The 25,999-nt window shown below is 41.0% G+C and overlaps 1 protein-coding gene across 1 annotated transcript in view; it reads left to right on the top strand.

The window, feature by feature from the left end:
* Nucleotides 1–25,668, top strand: part of TRIT1 (tRNA isopentenyltransferase 1) — a 43,589-nt gene extending 17,921 nt beyond the window's left edge. Inside the window, exons 2-11 of the mRNA XM_070368191.1 lie at nt 10,925–11,067; nt 13,748–13,844; nt 14,572–14,717; nt 18,027–18,169; nt 18,768–18,879; nt 19,257–19,369; nt 19,619–19,696; nt 22,273–22,382; nt 22,703–22,820; nt 24,917–25,668. Of these exons, the coding sequence (XP_070224292.1) occupies nt 10,925–11,067; nt 13,748–13,844; nt 14,572–14,717; nt 18,027–18,169; nt 18,768–18,879; nt 19,257–19,369; nt 19,619–19,696; nt 22,273–22,382; nt 22,703–22,820; nt 24,917–25,086 (1,230 nt within the window). The 3' untranslated portion in view covers nt 25,087–25,668. The remainder of the gene's footprint in view (nt 1–10,924; nt 11,068–13,747; nt 13,845–14,571; nt 14,718–18,026; nt 18,170–18,767; nt 18,880–19,256; nt 19,370–19,618; nt 19,697–22,272; nt 22,383–22,702; nt 22,821–24,916) is intronic.
* Nucleotides 25,669–25,999: the final 331 nt, after the last annotated feature.

Below are 25,999 nucleotides of genomic sequence, written 5' to 3'. Positions count from 1 at the left end.
GTTTGGGGGCTCATGAGACCAGATTTTCATTTTAGAAAAATCACTGGCTACGGTGTGTACTAAATTGGAGGGGTTATACCCTAAAGGAAGGAAGATCAATGAGGAAGCTGATGGAACAGTTCAGTTGAGAAATCATAAAGCCTTCAGTTGATAATGGCAGTGGGCAATGTGATAGTGGTAAGCTTTGAGATAATTTTAGGAACTCATATGGATAGAACTTGAGGGAGATTAGAAATGAGAGAGAGAGATACTAGGATCATTTAGTTTTTACTGTGATTGGGTGGTTCACTCAGGTATGGGTAGAAAGGTAAGGAGGTCAGTTTTGGAAATAGCAGGTTTCAGCGCCTGCTTGGGGTGGTGATAAACATGATGATAACTTTGTATTGCTGCTTCCTATAGGGTGGCCTATTCCATGTGCTTTACTGTATCATTTATTTAATTTTTACAATAATCCTTTGAGGTTAGATTTAAGGTTATCTGGCACCCCACTCCAGTACTCCTGCCTGGAAAATCCCATGGGCGGAGGAGCCTGGTAGGCTGCAGTCCATGGGGTCGCTAAGAGTCGGACACGACTGAGCGACTTCACTTTCACTTTTCACTTTCATGCATTGGAGAAGGAAATGGCAGCCCACTCCAGTGTTCTTGCCTGGAGAATCCCAGGGACGGGGGAGCCTGGTGGGCTGCCGTCTATGGGGTTGCACAGAGTCGGACACGACTGAAGTGACTTAGCAGTAGCAATTCCTTTATAAATGGGGCTTCCCTGATAGCTCAGCTAGTATAGAATCAGCCTGCAATGCAGGAGACCCCGGTTCAATCCCAGGGTTGGGAAGATCTGCTGGAAAAGGGATAGGCTACCCACTCCAGTATTCTTGGGCTACTCTGTTGGCTCAGATGGTAAAGAATCCTCCTGCAATGCAAGAGGCCCCGGTTCAATCCCAGGGTTGGGGAGATTCCCTGGAGAAGGGAACGACTACCCACTCCAGTATTCTGACCTGGAGAATTCCATGGATTGTATAGCCCATGGGGTTGCAAAGAGTTGGACATGATTGAGTGACTTTCACTTACTTTATAAATAAGGAATGTGAGGCACAGAGAGGTTATATACCTTGGCCAAGGTTACATAGCTAGTAAGTTGTGAAGCCACGATTTAAATCCTGGCAATCAGATCTAGAGTCCTTACTGTGAACCACGTCAATACTGTATTTTATAGCTCTCACTGATGATGGAAATGTCTGCGAGGGAGTTAAATGTACATCATGAGAGAGAACTAGATTGTAGATAGGATTTTGGGAGTTAAAAACACACGCAAAAAATGGTTATAGAGGCCTTGGGGGTCTCCCAGAGAAAGTTTATAGTATAGAAATGGCAGATAGATGCTGTAAAGACTGCCATTTCTCAGTATTGTTCCCATGACAAGCTTAGTAGCTCAGTTGTGTCTGACTCTCTGTGACCCTGTGGACTATAGCCTGCCAGGCTCCTCTATGGCATTTTCCTGGCAAGAATACTGCTGAGTTGCCATTTCCTCCTCCAGGGGATTTTCTCAACCCAGGGATCGAACCCGAGTCACCTGCATTTCCTGTATTGCAGATGGATTCTTTACCGTTGAGCCACTGAGGGAGCCCCCTTTTCCCATGACAGACATTGCTAATAGATCAGTGGAAGGTCTTGTGAATAGGAAGAAAACCTGGAAGAGACAGTGCCATTTGAAGTCCCAAAGGAGGTGATTTATGAAGGAGAGTTTGGGTGTATCAGATTTTTGTATTTTCCATTATGTGTTTCGAGAGCTTAGTAGAAAAATGTTATATTTGGCAGTCAGGGTTTCCTAGTGATCTGAGTGAGTGAGATATCCACAGAGCAGTTGGGGATCAGCCAGCAGAGAAGATGGATAGATAGTTATTATAGATTAATGCATAATCCAAGATTGTGGTTTTCAAGGTAGGTATAATCCCTAGAGGCAAGAAAATGCCTTCAGAGAAAGTGAGGAAAGGATTTCAGCATATAATTTGGATTAGGAAGTAAATGAAGTCAAAAGGGGGAAGATAACTTGGAGGATGGAACCAAACTGGTTGGGGGCAGTGTTTCCCTTTGCTTGTAGACAACTGTGTTGGTGCCTCATAGCCAACCGGCCCTCAGACAGAGCTCCAGGATCTGCCCAGTGCCTCTTCTGATTAGCACACTCCTTGGAGCCACCCCACAGCATGACAGCCCCCAAAGATTGGAGCTTAAAGGAGGGGGACCTTAGGCTGTACAGATCTGGGGAGGAGTATCTCCAAGGTGAAATTTCTCTGAATCTGGTTTCTCAACGTTGAGACTCTTGACACTTTGGGGGCTTGGTGGTTCTTTGTTGTGGAGGCAGGGGCTGTCTTGTGTATCGAAGGGTGTTTGGCAGTATCCCTGGCCTCTACCCACTAGATGGCACCCCCACCACCAATTTGTGACAACTAAAAATGTTTTTAGACGATGCCAGACATCCCCAGTTGAACAGTTCTATGAAGACTACAAGACCTTCTAGAACTAACACCCAAAAAAGATGTCCTTTTCATCATAGGGGACTGAAATGCACAAATAGGAAGTCAAGAAACACCTGGAGTAACAAGCACATTTGGCCTTGGAGTACAGAATGAAGCAGAGCAAAGGCTAGTAGAGTTTTGCCAAGAGAACGCACTGGTCATAGCAAACACCTTCTTCCAACAACACAAGAGAAGACTCTACACATGGACATCACTAGATGGCCAACACCAAAGTCAGATTGATTATATTCTTTGCAGCCAAAGATGGACAAGCTCTACACAGTCAGCAAAAACAAGACCAGGAGCTGACTGTGGCTCAGATCATGAACTCCTTATTGCCAAATTCAGACTTAAATTGAAGAAAGTAGGGAAAACCACTAGACCATTCAGGTATGACCTAAATCAAACCCCTTACAATTATACAGTGGAAGTGAGAAATAGATTTAAGGGACTAGATCTGATAGACAGAGTGCCTGATGAACTGTGGTTGGAGGTTCGAGACATTGTACTAGAGACAGGGATCAAGACCATCCCCAAGAAAAAGAAATGCAGAAAAGTAAAATGGCTGTCTGAGGAGGCCCTACAAATAGCTGTGAAAAGAGAAGTGAAAAGCAAAGGAGAAAAGGAAAGTTATACCCATTTGAATGTAGAATTCCAAAGAATAGCAAGGAGAGATTGAGGACAAGGGCCTTTTCTAAGTCTTTGCACACCTAACATCTTGCAAATTATCTTGCTCATAGTGCACTCTCAGTAAATGTCTACTGAGATAAGCCAGTTTTGTTGATAATTGGATAAGTAGGTTAAACCTGCAGTTTCTTAGAGTATTTCATTTATCAGGCCTCAAAAAGAGGCCAAAGTTCTCTTAGTATTGTCAAAATCTGATTTGTGTGGAGAAGCGTTTTATCCCATCATTTCTTTTATTTATTTTTATTTAAAAATTAAAAAAAATTATATCCAGTCATTTCTGTGAGGACAGATCACAGGTGTCCAATGGGAGAATGGGAAATGGAGCAGAGTGATGTGCTGGCTTTAAAAGATAACACAGATCCCTTTAGCTCTTCTAGCACCTGGAGCTGACTGTGCTGTAGGTAGTTTCAGAGTTTCACTGAAACTATAGGTAAAGCTGGGAAATAGGCAGAATGTCAGGCAATCAGCTGCATACCTGACCTATTCTGGTGGAATGATGCTTTCCAGGCAGGTAATAAAATTATAAGCCCAGTTGTGACATTTACAGTAATATGAACCAAATGTGACATTTATAAAACTGATTGGTTTCCAGGTTTGTTTACATGTTTGTCCTTAATGCAAATATATAAAATGTTGCTCTGTTTTACTTTTTGGCCTAGCAGTATGGTTTTAATGGATAAATAATGTACACCATAAAACACATAATTCATAACTGCATAGTTCAATAAGTTATCAACAAGTAAAAATACCTGTGTAACCACAACTCAGTTCAAGAAATAGAACATTACCAGCCCTCTCAATAATTTTGAAAAATGCTGTATGATTCAGCCATTCTACTTCTGGGTTATATATTCAAAAGAATTGAAAAATTCAACAAATCTTTGAAAATTTTATCTTATTGCTAATATTCATTAGCTTCTCATTGTGTCTGAATTCTGTCAAGCCTTTTTAAAGTTATTGGGAAAATATACGCAACAAAGAAGTTACCATTTTACCATTTCAGTGGCCCTAAGCACATTCAGATTGGTCTGCAGCCATCATCATTCACCATCTCCAGGACTTTTTTCCTCTTCCCAGATTAAAATTTTGTACCCATTATACATTGACTTCCCATTCCTCTCTGCCCCAAGCCCCTGGCAGAATGACAGGGACAGTTCTGGCAACCAGCATTCTACTTTGTCTCAGAATTTGACGATATATCATCTAGTAATATGATATATGTCATATAATAAATGGAATCATATAGTATTTGTCCTTTTGTTCTGGCTTATTTCACTTGACATAATGTCTTTGGGGTTCACCCATGTTGGTGCTAGTGGTAAAAAACCTGCTTGCCAAACCAGGAGACGTAAGAGATGCAAGTTTGGTCTCTGGGTCGGGAAGATCTCCTGGAGGAGGGCGTGGCAACCCACTTTAGTATTCTTGCCTGGAGAATCCCATGGACAGAGGAGCCTGGCCGGCTACAGTTTATAAGGTTATGAAGAGTTGGATATGACTGAAGTGACTTCACACACATGTTATAGCAAGTGTCAGAGTTTCCTTTCTTTTTAAGGCTGAATAATCTTCCCTTGTAAATAAATATAGGACACATCTTGTTTATCCATTTATCTGTGATGGACACTTGGGTTGCTTTCACCTTTTGGCTGTTGTGAAAAATGCTGCTGTAAACATGGGTGTGTGTGTGGGTGTGTGTGGGTGTGTGTGTGTGTATCTGTTCAACTCCCTGCGTTCAATTCTGTTGAGTACATACCTAAAGGTGAAATTGCTGAATCAGGTATTTCCCTGGTGGCTCAGACACTAAAGAATCTACTTGCAGTGCAGGAGACCCAGGTTCAATCCAGGTGGGGAAGATCCCCTGGAGAAGGGAATGGCTACCTACTCCAGTATTCTTGCCTGGAGAATTCCTGGAAGAAGAGCCTGGTGGGCTGCCACCCGGGGTTGCAAAGAGTAGGACACGACTAAGCGACTGTCACTTTCACTTTTTTATGATATTTCCACTTTTCACTTTTTGAGGAACTGCCGTACTGTTTTCCATAGCTGCATCATTTTATAGTCCCACCAGCATTGTACAGGGATTCTAATTTCTTTACATCTTCACCAACTTTTTTTTTTTTAAATAATAACCATCCTAATAAAGTGCATCCAGGTTTTTTGAAAGAGTCTTTTTGTTATAGAAATTTCCTGATATAAAAAAGTAGAGCAAGTAGTAGTTGAACTCCCATGTATCTGTCACCTGTGCTCAATAATTATGAAAGCTTGGCTAGTCTTGTTCCAGTGATAATCTCTTTCTCCCCCATTATTGGAACTCAGACACCAGTCATCATAAACTTTAATTAATTAATTTAAAAATCGAAGTAGTATAGTTGATTTATAATATATAAACTTTCTTTTTCTCTGTGAAAGACAAAGCATAAAACAATATTATTACTATAAATAATGTTTGTGAATTTTACTTGAGTCATAGCCATGTATTTGATTCCGTGATTCATATCTCTTGTGTCTTATTAACAAATATGTTCTCAGCATCATTCTTGCTCTTGTACAGTGCAAATATAGATATATTTTACCTATGCTTTTCATCTACCCTTGCCTTCTTGCTTGTTAACAATTTTATTCATGAGTAAAATTTTGCAATACACAGTTATTATGATCACAAGCTGCATAGTCATTTGTAAACACAATTTTAACAGCATATCAATAACTGCCAAAAGTCATATTAGAATGGAAAAGAGTGAAGCAACATCATTATATACATAACTTTGCTGTTGTTTAGTGCTGAGTTGTGTCTGACTCTTTTGCAACCCATGGACTGTAACCTGCCACGCTCCTCTGTCCATGGGATTTCCCAGGCAGGAATACTGTAATGGGTTGCCATTTCTTTCTTCAGAGGATCTTCCCAACTCAGAGATCAAACCCACATCCCCTGTATTGCAGGCAAATTCTTTACTGCTGAGCCACCAGGGAAGCCCTAAACATTACCTTGAATCACTTCTAAAATTCTTTTATTGAGGTATATATATTCTTATGCAAGGAGATTCAACCAGTCCATCCTAAAGGAAGTCAGTCCTGAATATTCATTGGAAGGACTGATGTTGAAGCTGAAACTCCAATATTTTGTCTACCTGATGCGAAGAACTGACTCATTTGAAAAGACCTTGATGCTGGGAAAGATTGAAGGCAGGAGGAGAAGGGGACAACAGAGGATGAGATGGTTGGATGGCATCACCAACTCAATGGACATGAGTTTGAGTAAATTCCAGGAGTTGGTGATGGACAGGGAGGCCTAGCGTGCTGCAGTTCATGGGGTTGCAGAGTCGGACACAACTGAGCGACTGAACTAATATATTCTCATACAACATATATATTAGTTCCAGTTAAACAATGTAATGATTTGATGTTTGTGTATATTGTGAAATGATCACCATGACAAATGTAGTTAACATCTGTCACCATTCATAGTTAGATTATTTTTCTTGGGATGAACCTTTAAAATTTACTGTTTTGTGTGTGTGTGTGTAAGTCACTCAGTCATGTCCAACTCTTTGTGACTCCATGGACTGTAGCCTCCAGGCTCCTCTGTCTATGGAATTCTCCAGGCAAGAATATTGGAGTGGGTTTCCATTTCCTTCTTCAGAGGATCTTTCTGACCCAGGGATCTAGCCTGGGTCTCCTGCATTGGCAGGCAGATTCTTTACCATCTGAGCCACCAGGGACGCCAAAATTTACTCTTAGCAAGTTGTTAATATGCAGTAGTAGTTATTATTAACTATGCTGTACATTACATCCTCATGACTTACTTATTTTATAACTGGAAGTTTGTATGTTTTGACTATCTTCACCCACTTTGCCCACCCCATACCCCTGCCTCTGGCAACCACTAATCCTTTATCTACGCAGCTTCAATTTCTCTTTTTTTTAAAGATGTATGCTTTCATTTGCAGTACTTTAATATACTGTATACCTCAGTATGTTACATACTGCTATGTAGAAACACCGTTCAGTTCAGTTCAGTCGCTCAGTTGTGTCCGACTCTTTTCGACCCCATGAATCGCAGCACACCAGGCCTCCCTGTCCATCACCAACTCCCGGAGTTCACTCAGACTCACGTCCATCGAGTCAGTGATGCCATCCAGCCATCTCATCCTCTGTCGTCCCCTTTTCCTCCTGCCCCCAATCCCTCCCAGCATCAGTCTTTTCCAATGAGTCAGCTCTTTGCATGAGATGGCCAAAGTATTGGAGTTTCAGCTTTAGCATCATTCCTTCCCAAGAAATCCCACGGCTGATCCCCTTCAGAATGGACTGGTTGGATCTCCTTGCAGTCCAAGGGATTCTCAAGAGTCTTCTCCAACACCACAGTTCAAAAGCATCAATTCTTCGGTGCTCAGCCTTCTTCACAGTCCAACTCTCACATCCATACATGACTACAGGAAAAACCATAGCCTTGACTAGACGGACCTTTGTTGGCAAAGTAATGTCTCTGCTTTTGAATATGCCATCTAGGTTGGTCATAACTTTCCTTCCAAGGAGTAAGCTTCTTTTAATTTCATGGCTGCATTCACCATCTGCAGTAATTTTGGAGCCCAAAAAAATAAAGTCTGACACTGTTTCCACTGTTTCCCCATCTATTTCCCATGAAGTGGTGGGACCAGATGCCATGATCTTCATTTTCTGAATGTTGAGCTTTAAGCCAACTTCTTCACTCTCCTCTTTCACTTTCATCAAGAGGCTTTTTAGTTCCTCTTCACTTTCTGCCATAAGGGTGGTGTCACCTGCATATGTGAGGTTATTGATATTTCTCCCGGCAATCTTGATTCCAGCTTGTGCTTCTTCCAGTCCAGCGTTTCTCATGATGTACTCTGCATATAAGTTAAATAAGCAGGGTGACAATATACAGCCTTGATGTACTCCTTTTTCTATTTGGAACCAGTCTGTGGTTCCATGTCCAGTTCTAACTGTTGCTTCCTGACCTGCATACAGATTTCTCAAGAGGCAGGTCAGGTGGTCTGGTATTCCCATCTCTTTCAGAATTTTCCACAGTTTATTGTGATCCACACAGTCAAAAGCTTTGGCATAGTCAATAAAGCAGAAATAGATGTTTTTCTGGAACTCTCTTGCTTTTTCCACGATCCAGCGGATGTTGGCAATTATTATTCAGTAAAAATATAATAAAAATTCTATATTTTTATACTATAAAAGCATATTATACCTAAATGTTAACAGTAATTCTTTTTTCAGATACCTTGTTTGTATCACCCATATCTTTATGCTCAGTTTCTTTTAATCTGCTGGTACAGGAGACAAAGGATTACTAACAAGTTGCTCAAAGATAACAATTTACATTGGTAACTAAGATTCTGTTACAGTTTTTAGTTTGTTAACTCTGTGAGCAAGAACTCTGGTTATTTAAAACTATTCTTCCTGATATTTGTTGGCTTTTGTGTATATACCATAAATAGTACAATAGGTAGCCACTGCCTTCAGCAAATAAGGTGAGTTTAATTCTGGGATTGATTTATATATGTGTGTTTGTTAAAATTGGCTGTTTTAAGGGGCTCCAGAAAATATACCTAAAAGCAGAATATAGGATGAAAATGTATCTACAAATTTATCTACATATCTGATAGAATGTGCTGGTAGAGACTGTGTTTACATTTTGGCCTTTTTGGAGGTAAGGGCTGGTAATTATACATTTGCAGCTGTGCATTTCCTTAATGTTAATCTCAGTGTTAAAAATGAGAATCTACTTATAGTCAGAAGTCCTCTACTGGCAAAATCAAGTTGTGTAAATTCTTTTAACATTGGGTCGTTTGAAATCTAAACTACAGCAGAGCCAATTAAAGGCTGTGGGAAAAGGAGAGGAACAAACAATTATTCATTCTTTTTCCCTCCTATAGTTTTCTTATCTTGCACAGCAGATCCCAGTATATGCTACTGCACTTTATAACTTTTGCAGGAAGTCTTGTTCAAGATACAAAGAAAAGAGCTCCCTACAATTTAAGATTCCGTCAGTGCTCAGGTGTAAGAACGTCATTCTGTTGTCAGGCACAGATAAACGGGTGAAAGGCAGAGCTAGTTCTTTCTCTATGGCTCTGTTTATATGTTTTCTTGTGCTGTTTTACTGATTAACCATTTTCTTTTTGTTTGAAGATAGTTTATATCCTTGTTCGTTATGTAACCTCAGTAGCTAAGAGCACAGAGGCTTCAGAGTGATAGTGACACTGAAGTTACTGTCCATTCTCCTGTTGTTGTAGTAGTATATAGATGGTAGTAATATAATGACCTTTATATGGAATTTTCAGCTGGTAAAGAATCCACCTGCAATGCAGGAGACCCCGATTTGATTCCTGGTTCGGGAAGTTCCCTTGGAGAAGGGATAGGTTACCCATTCCAGGATTCTTGGGCTTCCCTGGTGGCTCAGATGGTAAAGAATCCACCCGCAATGCGGGAGACTTGGGTTTGATCCCTGGGTTGGGATGATCCCCTGGAGAAGGGCATGGCAACCCACTCCAGTATTTTTGCCTCAAGAATCCCCATGGACAGAGGAGCCTGGCGGGCTACAGTCCACAGGGTTACAAAGGGTCAGACACGACTGAGCAACTAAACACAGGCAAAAACTAAGTAAGTATTAACTCATTTAATTTACACAACAACCGTGTAAGATAGATATTATTATCCTCATTTTACTGCTGAAGCATTAAGGCACACAGAGATTTGTAAACTGACTACTCCAAGTACAAATAACTAGTAAGTGGCAGAGTTAGGAATTGATCTGAGGCAGCCTGGCGCCAGGGTCCTTCCTCCTTAACCATTATACTTTATTGTTGTACTTACTTGATACCCATTTAAGTAAAGGGAAATGTGAGATAAAAAACGTTCTTAACATCTTTGTGGGCTCTATGGAACTTATTATTTGTTCATTCAGTGCTCCCTGTAGAATCAGTGATTACAGAGAGAACATTTAATCTAAAGCATTCATCCCTATATTCAAACTAGTATTTTCAGATCTGTTCTCCATCTGAGACCTTGCATTTAGAAAAAGTACACTTGAACTTTTTAGTTGAATTGGCAGATCAAGAGCTTACAGACAGGATATTGCCTCTGAGTATTTAGATTGTATTTGCTGACCCCCTGAAGCAGTAATTTGGCACAGTGTTTCTGCTAAGAGTTCAGCAGTATTAGGGGTTTGACTTCAAAGTGTGTATATGCGCGTTTTATATCTATCTTTGTAGATAGACCACTTCTCCACAAATGGAGCCAGTCTCACACAAACTCTGAAAATCTTTCAGAGCCGTTTAAATCCAAAACATATCTAAGCATTTGAAGTAGAACTATGTGCAACACAGCATGTTACCTTTCTGGAGACTTGTGATAAGTAGAGTAAATAAAGCAACCTGCCCACTTGTAAAGGCTCGGAGTTCAGGCCGAAGAACCTCCAGTTAATCTTACAGAGTTAGTTCTTATTTGGGCACCGATTTACATATACTTTTTATCTTTAAGTTTAAGTTAGTAACCACTATTTGGTTAAAAAAAAAGTGTTCTGATTTCTTCTGCATCTTTTGTTTTGGATTATGTGCATCTGGCTGTGCTCTGGTTAGAAGACATTTCCTCTGGTGATTGGGTCAGTCAAGTGTTTGGCTGCAGCGAGCAATAGATCATCAATCATTTCTGCCCATAAGGTGTGCATCTTATGGAATACATGACTTTCACGCTAATTTTCTTTCCCCTAGGTTTATGAAGGTCTCGACATCATCACCAATAAAGTTTCTGCCCAAGAGCAGAGGCTGTGCCAGCACCACATGATCAGCTTTGTGGATCCTCTTGTGACGAATTACACAGTGGTGGACTTCAGGAACAAAGCAACTGCTCTGATATCCTTCAGGGAGACAGCAGCTAGGCTTGGTGGCTGCATGGCAGTCCAAGCCAAGAAAGAACTTTTCTTTGTACTGACAGTTTCTCCTGAGCAGAGATACCCAAGACAACAGCAGCATCCCCATTAGAACTCTTTGGATTGAAAGATACAGTGTCCTTGCTGCTGAATCTTGCCCTCAGACTGCAGGGTCAGCATCACTTAGGAGCTTACAGAAGTGCTGGATTTGGGCCTCATTCTAGACCTACTGAATCAGAGTCTGCATTTAACTAGAGTCCCAAGTGATTCATAGGCGTATTAAAATTTGGAAAGTACTGTTTTAGTGGAGAGAACACTGACTTAGGAACCAGAAAATCTGTGTCCTAGTTTTAGAACTACCTCTTTTGACCATATAAATGTCATTTCATTGGGTAAAGTATTTACCCACTGAGCTTGTTTCCCATCCTTTAAATGGGGACAAGAAATTAATTTAGAAATATAATGGGATTATAGTAGGAAAAAATAATTCTGGGTAACACCAAAGAAATTTTGGAAAAAAGAACAACATGGAGGGCTGCCCTTATATTTTAATGTCCAAACTGCCTTTACTATATGGACTGCTATACATTAAAACATATTGAAAAGTCATAATAATTGTTATAGCATGAAAATTATATAATACTAGACAAATTTATAGCACAGATAAGAAAAGCCAGATACAACTTGAAGTTGTATGTATGTATGTATATATGTATGTATTTTATGATCAAGGTGGTGTTTCAAAACAATGAAGAAATAATGCAGTAGTTATTAATTTTTCCTGGGGCAGTTAATGTTTTTTTTAAGTGAAATCAGGTCCTTATTATATGTGATATAAGTTCCAGATGGATTTCAGAGTTAAATAAATGTCTTTTTTTTTTCCTAATGAAACTTTAAAACAAATGAAATAACATGCAATTGAGTAGTTATGTGAGATTAGAGTAGGGAAGGACTTTGTAGATACAGTCTTTTTTAAAAATTTTTTTAATTCATTTTTTTCTTTTTTATTGTGTTAAAATGTACATAAAATTTATCATTTATAAGTGTACAGTTCAGTGGTCTTAAGTATATTCACATTGAGCAGCTGTCACTACCATCTATGCCCATAATAGTCTTTTTTTTTTTTTTTTTAAGGAAAATAGCTAGATTTGGATATATTCTTGTATTACCAATACAAGAATTTATTGGTAAGAATACTAGCTTCCCTGGTGGCTCAGACAGTAAAGAATCTACTTGCAATGCAGGAGACCCAGGATCGATCCCTGGGTTGGGAAGATCCCCTGGAGAAGGAAATGGCAACCCACTTCAGTACTCTTGCCTAGAGAATTCCATGAAGAGAGGAACCTGGAGGGCCATAGTACATGGGTCACAAAGAGTCGGACGTGACCGAGTGACTTACGCTAGCCACTAGCCATTGGTAAGGGTGTATTTCAACTATTTCAGTTCCTAGGTTTCTATCCTAAAGAAACCTTGCCACAAGTATACCAGGAGATAAGTGATAGATCTCATTTTAACAACATTATTGCTCTTAACAGCAAAAACATATAAATACCCAAGTTCCTACTTAGAGAAGAATATATAAAATGTGCCTTGTTTATTTAAGTACTGTATCAGCAGTGAAAATGATGAAGTTGTAGTTCCATGCATTATGGAGGAAGAATCTTATACTTAATTAAAGGGGGGACATACAATTTGTTTCTCTTTTTAAAAAATGGACGTATTTCTTATAATCCTTGACTGGTAACATCTTTCTCCCCACCCTACCCCAACCTCTTGTAGAGGGTTTCTGATAGAAAAGAGGTCATCTCTCTGTGCCCACAGAGTGGCTGGCAAGGGGAAGAAATGTATAAATGAGTCTTTATCTAGGTTGAAAGTCTCTTTATCAGATACCCTCAGAAGCACAGTTCCTCTTAAAGTAGATATTATCTGTTTAACAGAGATTCTAAAGAGAAGAATTCCAAGTAGCAGGGGTATGAGAACAATAATGACAAGTAAATTGAGTGCTTACTCAGTAGAAAAAAGTATTTCAGCATTGTCTTAGGGGTTTTATTTGCATTGTCACATGTAATGCTCATAAGAACTCAGGAGAATTTTATAGGTAAGAAAGCTGGAGCTTAGATAGCTTGAATGACTTGCCGAGTGTTGGAGCTGGTAATTGAAATCTGTTTGTCTTTACATCCTGTGCTTCCCAGGTCATCTGGTAGAGTTTCAAGTGTGAAATATATACTACTACCCCAGAATGGTGAAGACTGACTGAGTCTAAGAACCATGGCTTAGAGCTACCAGCTCATAATTTGCCTTAGAAGGCAAAGTCACATAATGGATGTCATTTTCGTGGCTTCCTGAGCAGCTAACACTTGGTTCTGTGAGAGTTCTTTAGGCTTGTGCTTGTTAAGCTGATTTGGAATACTAAGCAAGCTTTGAATTTGAGTAGCAAGGCTTAGAAAGTTCTAGAACTGGAAGGAATTACCATCATGCATCTGTCTCTGGTTTATGCAAATCTCTCCAGAACTGATAGGAAATGATTCTGAGAACTCGTGAGAAACAGTGAAGACTAGTATCAAAAATATGACGAATGTGGTTTCTTACTTATCTCCTACTTCCAAGTGAGTTAGCATTTTCTTCTTAATAGTAAATATTTTGATGTCTTTCTTAACGTTCACATTGAAGATATATTTGCCCGAGATAAAATTCCTATTGTCGTGGGAGGAACCAATTATTACATCGAATCTCTGCTCTGGAAAGTTCTTGTCAATGCTAAGGTATGTTTAGTTCCCTTATAGTTCAATGAGGAAATGGGTTCTTCTTTCTTGCCAGCTGATTTTAGTGGGAGGAAAGTTGACTCTTGCCTATTTTTTATACTCAGCAACTGTACTAATTTTCCTACCTAATATTCTGAAGCAAGTGCCAATTTCCATATGTGAAGTGTGCTCCCCTAGGCTGGCCTAAGGGTACGGGCTGTATGTGGGAAAGATGCTTCTCTGTGGACTAATTAGCATCACCATGTAAGTTAACAGTACGTTAGTCTGATTCAGCATTTCATGGCTGTAACAATCGGTATGTCAGGGAGATACCTGACATCAACCTTTTTTACAGAGGTGGTATTGCATAGGGTGGGACTTTGCAAACTATTCAGTATAATGTGCTGGAAATTCTGGTCCATTCTTGGATCACACTTGTTGAGAAGCTAGACTTCTGGATGTGTTAATATAGATGTATTAGTCAGGGTAGCTCATACTTCTGACAAGGAAGCAGTGTACCTGAGTACTTGCCTAGACAGTAGATCCTCTTTCTCTTTATTTGCTGTGGCCTCATAGCACTACCGTGGTGTGTTGGGATTTTCTGTTTATGATCTCTCACTATATGGCAAGACCTTCTGATTGATCTAGGTTGTGTTCCTAACACTTAACCAAAGTGCCTGGCACATGCAGGGTATCAGTGTTTGTTGAATTGTTTAATTAAATTTACCTCTAAACCTTTGTTTGATAGCCGCAGGAGATGGGCACTAAGAAAGTGATCGACCGAAAAGTCGAGCTTGAAAAGGAGGATGGCCATGTTCTCCACAAACGCCTAAGCCAGGTTGACCCGGAAATGGCTGCCAAGCTGCACCCACATGACAAGCGCAAAGTGGCCAGGTAAGAAAGCTGGGGCCACTGACCCCAAGCCCCTTGAGAGGTAGAGGGCAGTCAGTTCTTCAGGGTGCCTGGGTGGCGAGACAGGTTTGGTAATAGCGTCTAGTGGAGATTGATGTGTTCTAGCACAGCAGGTTACTGCTAAGTCACTTCAGTTGTATCCGACTCTGTGTGACCCCATAGACGGAAGCCCACCAGGCTCCCCCGTCCCTGGGATTCTCCAGGCAAGAACACTGGAGTGGGTTGCCATTTCCTTCTCCAATGTAGGAAAGTGAAAAGTGAAAGTGAAGTCGCTCAGTCGTGTCCAACTCTTAGCAACCCCATGGACTGCAGCCCACCAGGCTCCTCCGCCCATGGGATTTTCCAGGCAAGAGTACTGGAGTGGGGTGCCATCGCCTTCTCCGACAGCAGGTTAGGAGGCCCTGAGTTACTGCCTTAGTCCAATTCCCTCAATTAATAGTTGCACCCTACTTTGCTGTCACGTGTAAAATTCGTAATACAGTGCAGCTGTTCCCTAAGGCCTGTGTACTCTTGCTTCATTTTCTATCTGATCTTTGCTTGTATAACAGTTTTCATATAAATTTTTTCTGGCATACAGCAGTGGCTGAGTTCTGCCCCAGCACACTGCCCACTGGGAGGCAGGTTTTAATTTTGTTTTTTTTTCCATAACTTGATTTATTTATTTTTTTTGGAGGTGAGTTTTATAAATTGTCTTATATTGATCAGCTCACCTTAACACATGGAGGCTTTCTTGAAGGGAAGAAAGAGATGATCTTAGTTTATTAACCATGTTTTCTTAGGTTATTTTGAAATTGAAGCCTCATGTGTTATGTGTGTTTTTCTTCCTCCCTCCCTAGTATTAGATGGTTTATTTTTTCCTCCATAAATATGCATTTTCATTGACTCCATATTCTGTTCACTTCTGACCACATCTTCATTTTATCAGTTATTACACCTACTTTTTTCCTTCCAGTTTTCTTGATATATAATTGACATACAGCACTGTATAAGTTTAAAGTATACAGCGTAATGATTATTTTTACAAATACCATTACATTATTACCACGATAAGTTTAGTGTACTTATATAGATAGAAAATAAGAAAGAAAAACATTTTTCTTGTTATGAGAACTCTTGTTATGAGAACTCTTAGGCCACCCACTTAACTTTCACTTATAGCTTACAACAGTGTTAGTTTTATTTATCATGTTGTACGTTACATGCCTCGTACTTGCTTATCTGTAACTGGAGGCTTGTATCTTTTGACTGACTTCATTCAGTGCCCCCTTCTCCCACCCCAGCCTCTGGTAACCACACATCTGATTTCTTTTTCTTTTGTTTTGAAGTATAATTGATCTAGAACACTGTGTTGATTGCTAGTGCACATCATAGTGATTTGATACTTCTATACATTACAATATGATCACCACTTAGGTGTGTTTTTATGCATTGCTGGAGGTGACACCATATCTGGCAGAGTAGAGGCTCTAATGAGGATCTACTATATGGATGTTTATACACTTTAAATATTGTAGCAACCTTTGGTATTGATAGGGGTTATGAAATACTCCACTCAAGTGTTCTAGATCAATGTTTTCTTAAGCCTTCTCTATTATCCACTCTGCCCTTTAAGCTTTTTTAGAAAATTTTTTCTCTTGTAACTCCCTCCCTCCTCTCCTTGAAGATTTTGGTTACGGTTACCCTTTGGAAGGCTGCACATGATTATGATATTTAAGTGTTTTTTGTCCCTTGAGGTCAGTATCACCCTGTTAATAATGCATATTCTAGATAAATGAAGTATATATTTTCCAGTATTCAAACATTTTATTGTAAACATTTTAATAGAAATCTTCCAAAATTTTTTTTGAAAACTCAGGGATACTAAATGAACATTCATTTCTATATTGTTTTATGGTATGATTATCTATTCCTTTTATTAATCAATTCTTATCATTTCTCTTTGTTTTGCTACTTGTAGAATAGTAATGAGTTGAGAGTATATTTTAGTAAGAACAATAGGTTCGGAGCAGGAATTCTAGAGTCTCTAAAAGAAGATCCAAGGACCTTTTTCATCTTTCTTTTTGTTTGAGGCTGTATATTCTAACCTCCAGATAAGTAAGATATCTATTAAACTACTTTTTTTCCCTCGTAAGTCCTCTTTTGCGAGACCAGTGATGGGGGAAGACAAGGGGTTTCTACTCTTGTGTTAAGGTTTCAGGAAGTAGAATTGGATCAGGAAGGGATAGATCACTTTCAAGCTGATAAGTTGCTATCACCCAGAGTGGTAGAGTATAGATTTGAGAGTTAAATTACCTAGTGCTGCATAACATAGTAGATACTAACAGAGTAGATGGTGGCTTAAGTATGTGGATTCTTTCTCCAGTGATCTTTGTGTGTGTAGTCGAGTACTGAATTAGTCTGAAGCATTCTTCATTAGACATATTTAAAAAGAAAGTTGATGAGCTGGATATACAACATACTTTTGTACTGTGGAAAGGCATTCCAGCGAGACTAGACTTGTTGGCTTATAACAAGGTATCCCAGCAAGCTTTTACTGCTTACTTGAAAGTGAATATGTCCTATTCTGTTTGTGTAGAAGAAACCTGTTGTTTCTGAACCTAAAGATTTCAGAGAATTTTATGTATGTTTAGAAGGGTAGTTTTATTTAAGTTTTCTTTATAACTCTTTTCTGAGTAGCTATAGGATTGCCATATAACCCTAGACCTTCATGTGTTCAGGGGCTTAAACGGTGAAAATGACAATGAGGCATTCTATGATAAATAGCCACTCTCATGTTACTTGAGAATTAATATTTCCTAATGGCTATGGTTTTTCTTGTGGTCATGTATGGATGTGAGAGTTGGACTGTGAAGAAGGCTGAGCGCCAAAGAATTGATGCTTTTGAACTGTGGTGTTGGAGAAGATTCTTGAGAGTCCCTTGGACTGAAAGGAGACCCAACTAGTCCATTTTAAAGGAGATCAGCCCTGGGATTTCTTTGGAAGGACTGATGCTAAAGCTGAAACTCTAGTACTTTGGCCACCTCATGTGAAGAGTTGACTCATTGGAAAAGACTCTGATGCTGGGAGGCATTGGGGGCGGGAGGAGAAGGGGACGACAGAGGATGAGATGGCTGGATGGCATCACTGACTTGATGGATGTGAGTCTGAGTGAACTCTGGGAGTTGGTGATGGACAGGGAGCCCTGGCGTGCTGCAATTCATGGGGTCACAAAGAGTCGGACACGACTGAGCGACTGAACTGAACTGAATGGTTTTTATGGATGTGCCTACTCTACTCTTTCAAATGACTTAGGAGCCTGCAAGTGTTTGAGGAAACGGGAATCTCTCATAGTGAATTTCTTCATCGTCAACATGCGGAGGAAGGCGGTGGTCCCCTTGGAGGCCCTCTGAAGTTCCCTAACCCATGCATCCTCTGGCTTCATGCGGAACAGACAGGTAAAAGTCCTTTAGTATCCCAGAGTCCATCTGAGATAAAGCTTATAGTAATATATTGCTGTATATAAATGTTTAGAGTAAGTCAACTATACCTCAATAAAACATTGTTTTGAAAAAACATATTCTTAGTGGCATATGAATGGCTCATAATAAGTGCTAAGCAAGTGGTCACTATTAATTTTATTATCATTACCAAAGGCACAGTGTCATTTCCCTGGGTACCGGTCTGGAAAGCAGGTAAAGGTATTCCTGGCATTAGTATAAGATACCAAGGGTGAGATAAGATGGGATGGGAAGGGGGCTGCTATCCAGAGAGATCCAAAGGAGAAAGAGAAGGCCCCTGTGGAAGGAGGCCTGACTCTCTGAATCGGCTAGTGCTTTCTCCTTATATAATAAGATGATATGCCTCATTCTTGCTGTTTTTATTGAATTGCAGAGTTTGTGACTGAATATAATTATGAATTATTAGATAATCTTTGGACTCTGAACTTTTTCTTCCATTTGAACAAATTCTCTTCTTTGTGGCAGCTTATGCATTCATCATGTATAGTACGCACCTTCGGCAGGCTTGCTGGTTGATGAGTTAATTTGATTCAAGTTCTAGATGAACGCTTGGATAAGAGGGTGGATAACATGCTTGCTGCTGGTCTCTTGGATGAACTAAGAGATTTTCACAAACGCTATAATGAGAAGAAAGTTGCAGAAAATAGGTGAGAATTTGGCTGTTACTTCCACGTACTCTTCATTCCTTGCTTATGGTCAAAAGACCATAAACACAATACTGGCTTTGGATCTACTTGTTTATTAGCCTTTGTCCTTGGCATTGGCTCGGCTTGTGGGAAGGAGGGTTGGTGTACTTGTTACAGTTGCAGTTTTCTAATCTCACCAACATTCCCAGGAGTTAATTTTCAACGGAAATAACCTGGGAGCTGTTTGGGGGGTGTAGAGGAAGGATTTCAGAGAGGTGCTGACTGCTCAGGATCTCAGTTTCTCTATCTGTGAGATGAAATGGTTCAGCTAGATCATCTCCAGGGTCCTCTAGCTCTCAGATGCAATGGCTTATCCGCTGATGCTTTCTTGTTCCCAGCCAGGACTATCAACATGGTATCTTCCAATCAATTGGCTTCAAGGAATTTCACGAGTACCTGATCACTGAAGGAAAATGCACACCAGAGATTAGAAACCAGCTCCTAAAGAAAGGTGTGAATTCTCCATCTAACCTAGCCTTGGACATCCTTGAGTGATAGAGTGTCTAGCTGGTATGGTCTGAGAAAGAACTGAGGCTGAAAGAGTCCCAAATGGCCTTCAGCTCAGAACAGAGATTTTCACGGAGCAAGTATCCACCAGTATGCTGATGTGGCTAGTTTTCTCCAATGCCAGGCTGGCTGGACCTTCCTTGCGGCAGAGTGAGAAGTACTTAGAGCTTCTTATATCTGCTTTGTCTTTCAGGTATTGAGGCTCTGAAACAAGTGACTAAGAGATATGCCCGGAAGCAAAACCGATGGGTTAAAAACCGTTTTTTGAGCAGTAAGTCTCATTGTTTTTCCTTATGCTCTGGGTCTGCTTTCAATAGAACATCGGCATTCTCAGCTCATCCAAAAAGTAAACTTTAGTTTCTGGATCTGACCTGGGGGTGTTGCATAAGTGATTATCCAGGGGTATTTTCTTTTGATACCTCAGGAAACACTTCTTCCTGAGGAAGAAGCTACGTTATGCCTTGAACACCTGAGTACTGTCTGCAAGCTAGTAAGAGCAAGGTAGCAATATTTTCTTAGTAGAGTTGGTGTTTGGGGTTGATCTTAGCTTCAAATTTTATAGCTGAAGAACAATTAGATGTCTGTAGGAAGGCTTTCGTAATTAAAATGGTTTGGGGGCCAGATAAGTAGTATAAAAAGACAAAGCCTTTACCAGTTCTTCTAGCATTACTTTTGTGTTCAGATACGTGGTGTTTCAGGCTGCTGCACCTCTTAACTTCAGTTGAATAGCACTTTTAAGGAAAAGGGAAGGAAATTCTCATTCATTGGACCCTGTACTATATCCTTAGCACTAAATTGGGTGTAATACATTTATTACTGGGACTTCAAGGTGGGCATTTTCCTTTTCTTTCTGAGGATAAGTAAATAGAGGCTTAGAGAAGTTAAATAACTTGCTCAAAATCCCCTTGCTAATAGGCAGTAGAGTACTGGATGCAGGCCTGACTCCAAAGTCCGCACTCAGCTGTACACCCACCACACTTGTTTCCTTGAGCCCATACCTTTAGCTGGACACCATTAGTACTGGGCCTTGGGTCAGGAATGGTGTGGTCATGAGCTAAAAGATTAATTTAAAGGAGGTTAAGCATAAATGAAACCCTGTTTTTATCTTTTGGGCACTTTTAAAATATGCTTTTGAATCAACTCCTGTTCACCTTTGCCATTGAATTTCTGCTCTCAGTTAGTTACAGATGAGTACAGCCGAGGCCTCCCCTCCGCCCCAGTGCCTATGGACAGAAACGCCTTGGTCCATGTTGGACGGATCGCTCTCTCAGTTCTCATTCTCTGCCAGCGTTTTCCGTGCACTTCTTCTACTTACCTTGCTTTCTCTGCACGTCCTTCTAGACAGAAGTCTTTTTGTCAGCCGAAACTGAAGTTCACTACTACAGATTTCTAACACAGCCTCTTTTTTCACCAGACCTAACAATTAGTCTGTAACAAAAGATGGGGTTTTGGGGGGTAATGATTTGGAACTTCTTCCTGTGGTAAAGCTGCGATAACCCCCCCCCATCTCTGAGTCACTCCGGGTTGATGGCACAGTGCGTCATATGCTCGTTCCTCATTCGTGTGTGTGCCCACACAGCGTTGGTGCTGGAGTGAAAGGCACAGCTGCCCTGTAAATCAGGAGCCATGTGTGATTGGCCAGGGGCTGGTCTGCTGGGATACGGTTCTGGCACAAAGCCAGAGGGACTTCCCCACCCCAGCTTGGCCTTGGACCTGAGCCAGAAATAGCAGCTGGGAGCCGAGAACTTGTTGAAAGGTGCTGAGACAGGGCACAGAAGCCCAACAAAGGACTTAGAAGGGAAAGGAAAATATAGAGTGGCCTGGAAACAGGTGCAGAGCTTAGCCACGGCCAGGTGTGCTGTGGATGCCGCCTGCACCCTCCCAGTCTCACCTTTCCATGTGGTGGCAGGTGCAGCCCAGTCCGGTTTATGAAGACTCTTATTTGTGGTTGGCACAGTCAAAAGGCCAGCACCTGCCAGCCGTTGGCATTCCGAGGACTTTGATGTTTTTGTCCATGGGGTGATGCTGTTTGCCTTTAGGCAACTGACTTAACCTAGATGTGGAAGACAATTTAGTGTGTCCGCAGACTGAGGAAGCCAGCAGCAGAGACTAAACATGGTTGGCTCAGTTGGATGAAATGCCTGTAGCTGTACATTTGGCTACCTCCGGTCTTACCTCTGTTCAGAAGTAATTCGCCATAGGGTATTTCTTGAATACTTCTCTGACTTCTCTGGATCTGTTTCTTAGAAACAGGGCGCAACTACTTCAGTTCCAAGGCTTTTTTCTAATTTTCAGATTCAGCAGCTCCCTGGCTGATACCCTGCTGCTGCCAGCCCGTGATTATCAGTATGGTATTAATGAGTTTTGTGAGTGCCAGACTGCTGAAGGGAGATACACAAACCTGAGATTAGTGTCTGTTTCTAAAGAAAGCTGTGAACTCTCTTGCCGCAGAGTGACATCACCATCAGATGATATGGACCTTAGAACAGGTGTTCACTTCAAGCTGCTAGTTTCCCCCTATAACATGCTGCCTTTTATATTGCAGCCCATACAGTGGCCACTGGGGCTGTTACTATGTGTTGTTTTCCTGAGTGATCTGGAAGATCCCACACCTCAGACTCTAGATTATACAGCCAGACGTGTTGGCTCCAGACCCATCAACCTTCTGGGTCTTTCTTGGACTGTGTGTAGTTGTTTGGTTTGTGTTACTGATTAAAAGGAGTGGCATGGTCAGAATGTTTATTCCTTTGGCCCCGTATCTTTCCCTTGAGGATTTTGGAGTCCTGGGAGCAGAGTAGATTGGGTCTTGGAAGCTGACCTCTCGCGACTTTTCTTTGTCATCATTAGGACCTGGTACCAGTGTCCCCCCAGTATATGGCTTAGAAGTATCTGATGTTTCGAAGTGGGAGGAGTCTGTTCTTGAACCTGCCCTTGAAATTGTGCGAAGTTTCATCCAGGTAATTATTAATCATGGTCCCGTCTATTGTCTGATTTTCAGGGAGCTTTGTGTAGCTGACACCTTTGTTGCTATGCTGGGGAATGAAGCATTCTTTTCCATGGAATAGAGCAGAAGGGCTGGCTGCTTTTAGATCCCTGGAGGCTGTGTTTCTACTTTCACATTCAGAAAGGTTGTTGTTAAAATCTGTTCACAGCCCACCTGCTCTCTGGGATGAAAAAAAGGAATCTTGGGAAAATCTCACTCCTCTTAATATCAGAGAATGATATCCAGATCTCTTTGAACAAATGCTTCTTCCCCATCCTTGCCTTGTTCTTTCAGGGCCACAAACCTGCAGCCACTCCAGTAAAGATGCCAGGCAGTGAAACTGAGAACAAGAGAAGTTATCACATGTGTGAGCTCTGTGATCGAATCATCATTGGGGACCGTGAATGGGCAGGTAAGAGTCTGGGGTAGAACACAGAGAAATCTGTAAGGGCGGGTCACACTGACTTCATGAAATTTAAGGGCTTTGGTAGCTTGAATGCGGGAGTCTGCTTGTTTGTAAAAAGATGGCCAGATTCCTCTAGTAGCCTGTATTCAGATTTCATGGAGGCCTTCTCAAACGGGAGAGTTGTCTCTGTATTCTGAATTTCAAAGGAAGATTGTATGCCCTGTACCTTTGCCTCGAGTAGATATTTTATACTGAGAGGTTGGCAGTTAACTTTCCAGAGCTCCTATGACTTTGTAATCCTCCCTTAGAGGAGTTTCATGGCCTCTCATGTTTAGACCTCAGTGAGGGTGAAGTAGGATTTTAAGGGAAGCCGGGCAACTCACCCAAGAGACCAAAGGGGCAGAAACAGCTGAGAGGGGACAGGAAGTGCAGTTACTCCTCCTGAGTACATTCTTCAAAAGTGGTATCTCCAGTAGGTGCTTCCCAACAACCCAGGATTGGCCTGCCCCAGGGTTCTAGCTCCTTGCTTCAGAATCTAGGTCTGTCTTCGCCACAGAGTCAGCCGCATTGCGGTTCTCTGTTGGATTTCTACGGTCATCCAGCAAAGCCCAAAAGGGCCCTAGCTGCCAAGCCTTGGATTTACGTGGTATTCAGAAACTTGTTTAAAGCTCACTCCTTTTACGCACAAGTAGGACTTGTATTTTACCCAGTGAGTGGAATCCTCCCGTTCAGAGGACTGCTTTGCATGGTTGGGATTCTCACAGAAGTAGATTTTTCTCCCCATACCAACCAATAGAACTATGAGTTCTGTTAACTGTTAACGCTGGCAAAATGAACTGCATTGTCAGAGTCTGGGGATGGCTGTGATTGCCCAGGCAGCAGAAGAAGCCTCGATTATTGTTGGTTCATAATGATGAAAGGGGACGAGAAAGAGAGTGCCTGATTGTTTTTTCTAAAGGAAACTTAGTGGTTCGATTTGTCGAATGTCCTTCAGGGATTGCCATAGAGAAGCAACATTTGTGAGCCTTTGTGAGTGGAGCTTGTGTGAGCCTTCTATAGTACCATCTGTCAAGTCCTTGCTCCCATCTCCTGCTGCCATGGGGAGTCAGTCCAGAGGTCATTTTTTGCCTTAGGCTCTAGCTGGAGACAAAAGCTGACTTTTTCCCTCAAGTAAATTTTTCCTTGACTTCTAACCTCTTCCTTTCCTACTTTGCTTCTAAATCCCTAAAAATGATGTTTTGAGTAAGTGTAAAAGAGAATTTAATCTCGTTTTCTGTCCTTTTAGGTATTTCCAAATAAGATTTCCTTGAAAAAGAGCAGGCTAGTAAAAAGGAACATCTTTGAGGTACAAGCTGAGAACTGCCTTTGGGGTGAAAGGTCAGAAATTGATATCAGCCGAGAGTAGCTTTTTACTGCTTCTGTGACCCCTTGAAAGGGACCATCAGAAGAATACTCGCTGTGATCTCTCTGTGCATTGTGTGCTGGAGAGTGTGAGTGTCTGGGTTAGCCATTCAGATGGCTTATCTGACGCAGGCAGAAGGTTCTCACACCAAGAGGGGCAGCCTGAGCGAGCTGGTAAGAAGTGAGAAGACAGTTCAGGGTACTGTAGGCCTACAATACAGACAAGAATTTGGATTTGTAACTTTTGAGCCACGTGGGCTGAAATGTATCTGTAACAGGCAGCCCCATATGGGAAAATCGAGTCTAGAGCCCTATTCTGGAAAATTGAATCTCTTTTTGAGCTATAGCTAAGCCAAAGAGCTTACCTGCTATGTGACCTTGGAAAAGATATAAGACCTCCATGAACTTCAGTCTCCTGTATAAAAAAAATGAGCTGAATAATACTGTCCCGCAAGATTGTTGTGCAGGTTAGTGATAGAAAGCACCCAGCAGATAGATGTGGTTCATGGTCTGTAGCTCACTCTAGTTTGCTAGCTAGCTGGGCATATGACTTATTCTTCTTTTTAAAATGCTAAGCAGCTATACCAATACATGTGTTGATCCTGTTATTGTTAGAGACAAGAATTGTATGGTTAATTTTGTATGCTACCAGAATTAATTAATTGTAGAAAATCCTAATTTTTTTGTTTGTTTTGTCTTAGCACATATGAAATCCAAATCCCACTTGCACCAACTGAAGAAAAGAAGAAGGTTGGACTCAGATGCCGTCACCACCGTAGAAAGTCAGAGTGTTTCCCCAGACCATGACAAAGAGCTTAAAGAAAAGGAATCTCTTGGGCAGAATGATAAAGAGCTGAAAGCCAGCATTTAAGGGACTTGTCCAGTGACCTTTGCAAAGGTGGCAAGAGTCCAGTTCTTTCATTCAGTGCTGTGGTTTTAAAGTCTCATGTTCTCTGCCCTGGAAACAGTAGGTCTTGTTAGCTCCCTGTATGGCTGATGTGTCTGGTCTGGTAATGATGAGTTCAGGAAAGGGTTTTTTTTTTTCTTTTAATCTTAGAGGTTCTATTTTTAAAAGAGGCACAGATTGCACTTTTTAACATTTGATCTTGGTGATAACTACTGGGATTCACTGTATCCCTTTAAAAACAGTTTTATGTCCTTGACTCTGGCTGTAAATACCTAATTTCCAGACACTTTTATAGCTGACTGAGTTATTGTGAGCCACAATTCCGGAGTTCTGGATGGGAGTGAATGGCAGGAAAGAATCAGCCCCAGTGAGATAACCAAGGGAACCAAACCAGTTTCAGGAATTCCATGAAGAAGCAGAGAATCAGACTGAGGTGGTTGGGACTTAAAGTCTGAAGACTTTTGACATTTGTTGAGCTCCTCCTGTGTGATAATCACTGGTATATTCCTACTGAGTTAGGAATCTATTTTTACTAAAAGTTAAATATAAAGAAAAAGTTTTTAGGAGCCTCTCTAGTGCTTAAAAAGATGTATATGTGATGTCTAACTTACATATCGTGTGCTTTGTTTTCAACATGAGAGCTTTTTCTCAAAGTCAGCATTCTTAATGTCTGTCTGTTTATTTAGCAGATGTTTATGAGCACTTAATTGTATTCCTGGAAAACATCTGGAAAGGGTCTTTTCATTTGTTTGTTTGGCATGCGGGGTCCTAGTTCCCCAAAACAGGGATCAGTCCCGTGCCCACTGCAGTGAAAGTGTTGAGTCTTAACCACTGGACCGCCAGGGAAGTCCCAGGAGGACTCTTTTTTAATTGGAGA

This window comes from Bos mutus, chromosome 3 (assembly GCF_027580195.1).
Source record: "Bos mutus isolate GX-2022 chromosome 3, NWIPB_WYAK_1.1, whole genome shotgun sequence".
NCBI lineage: Eukaryota > Metazoa > Chordata > Mammalia > Artiodactyla > Bovidae > Bos > Bos mutus.
The sequence above is the reverse complement of the archived record's forward strand: the minus strand, read 5'-3'. Positions and strand labels throughout refer to the sequence as shown.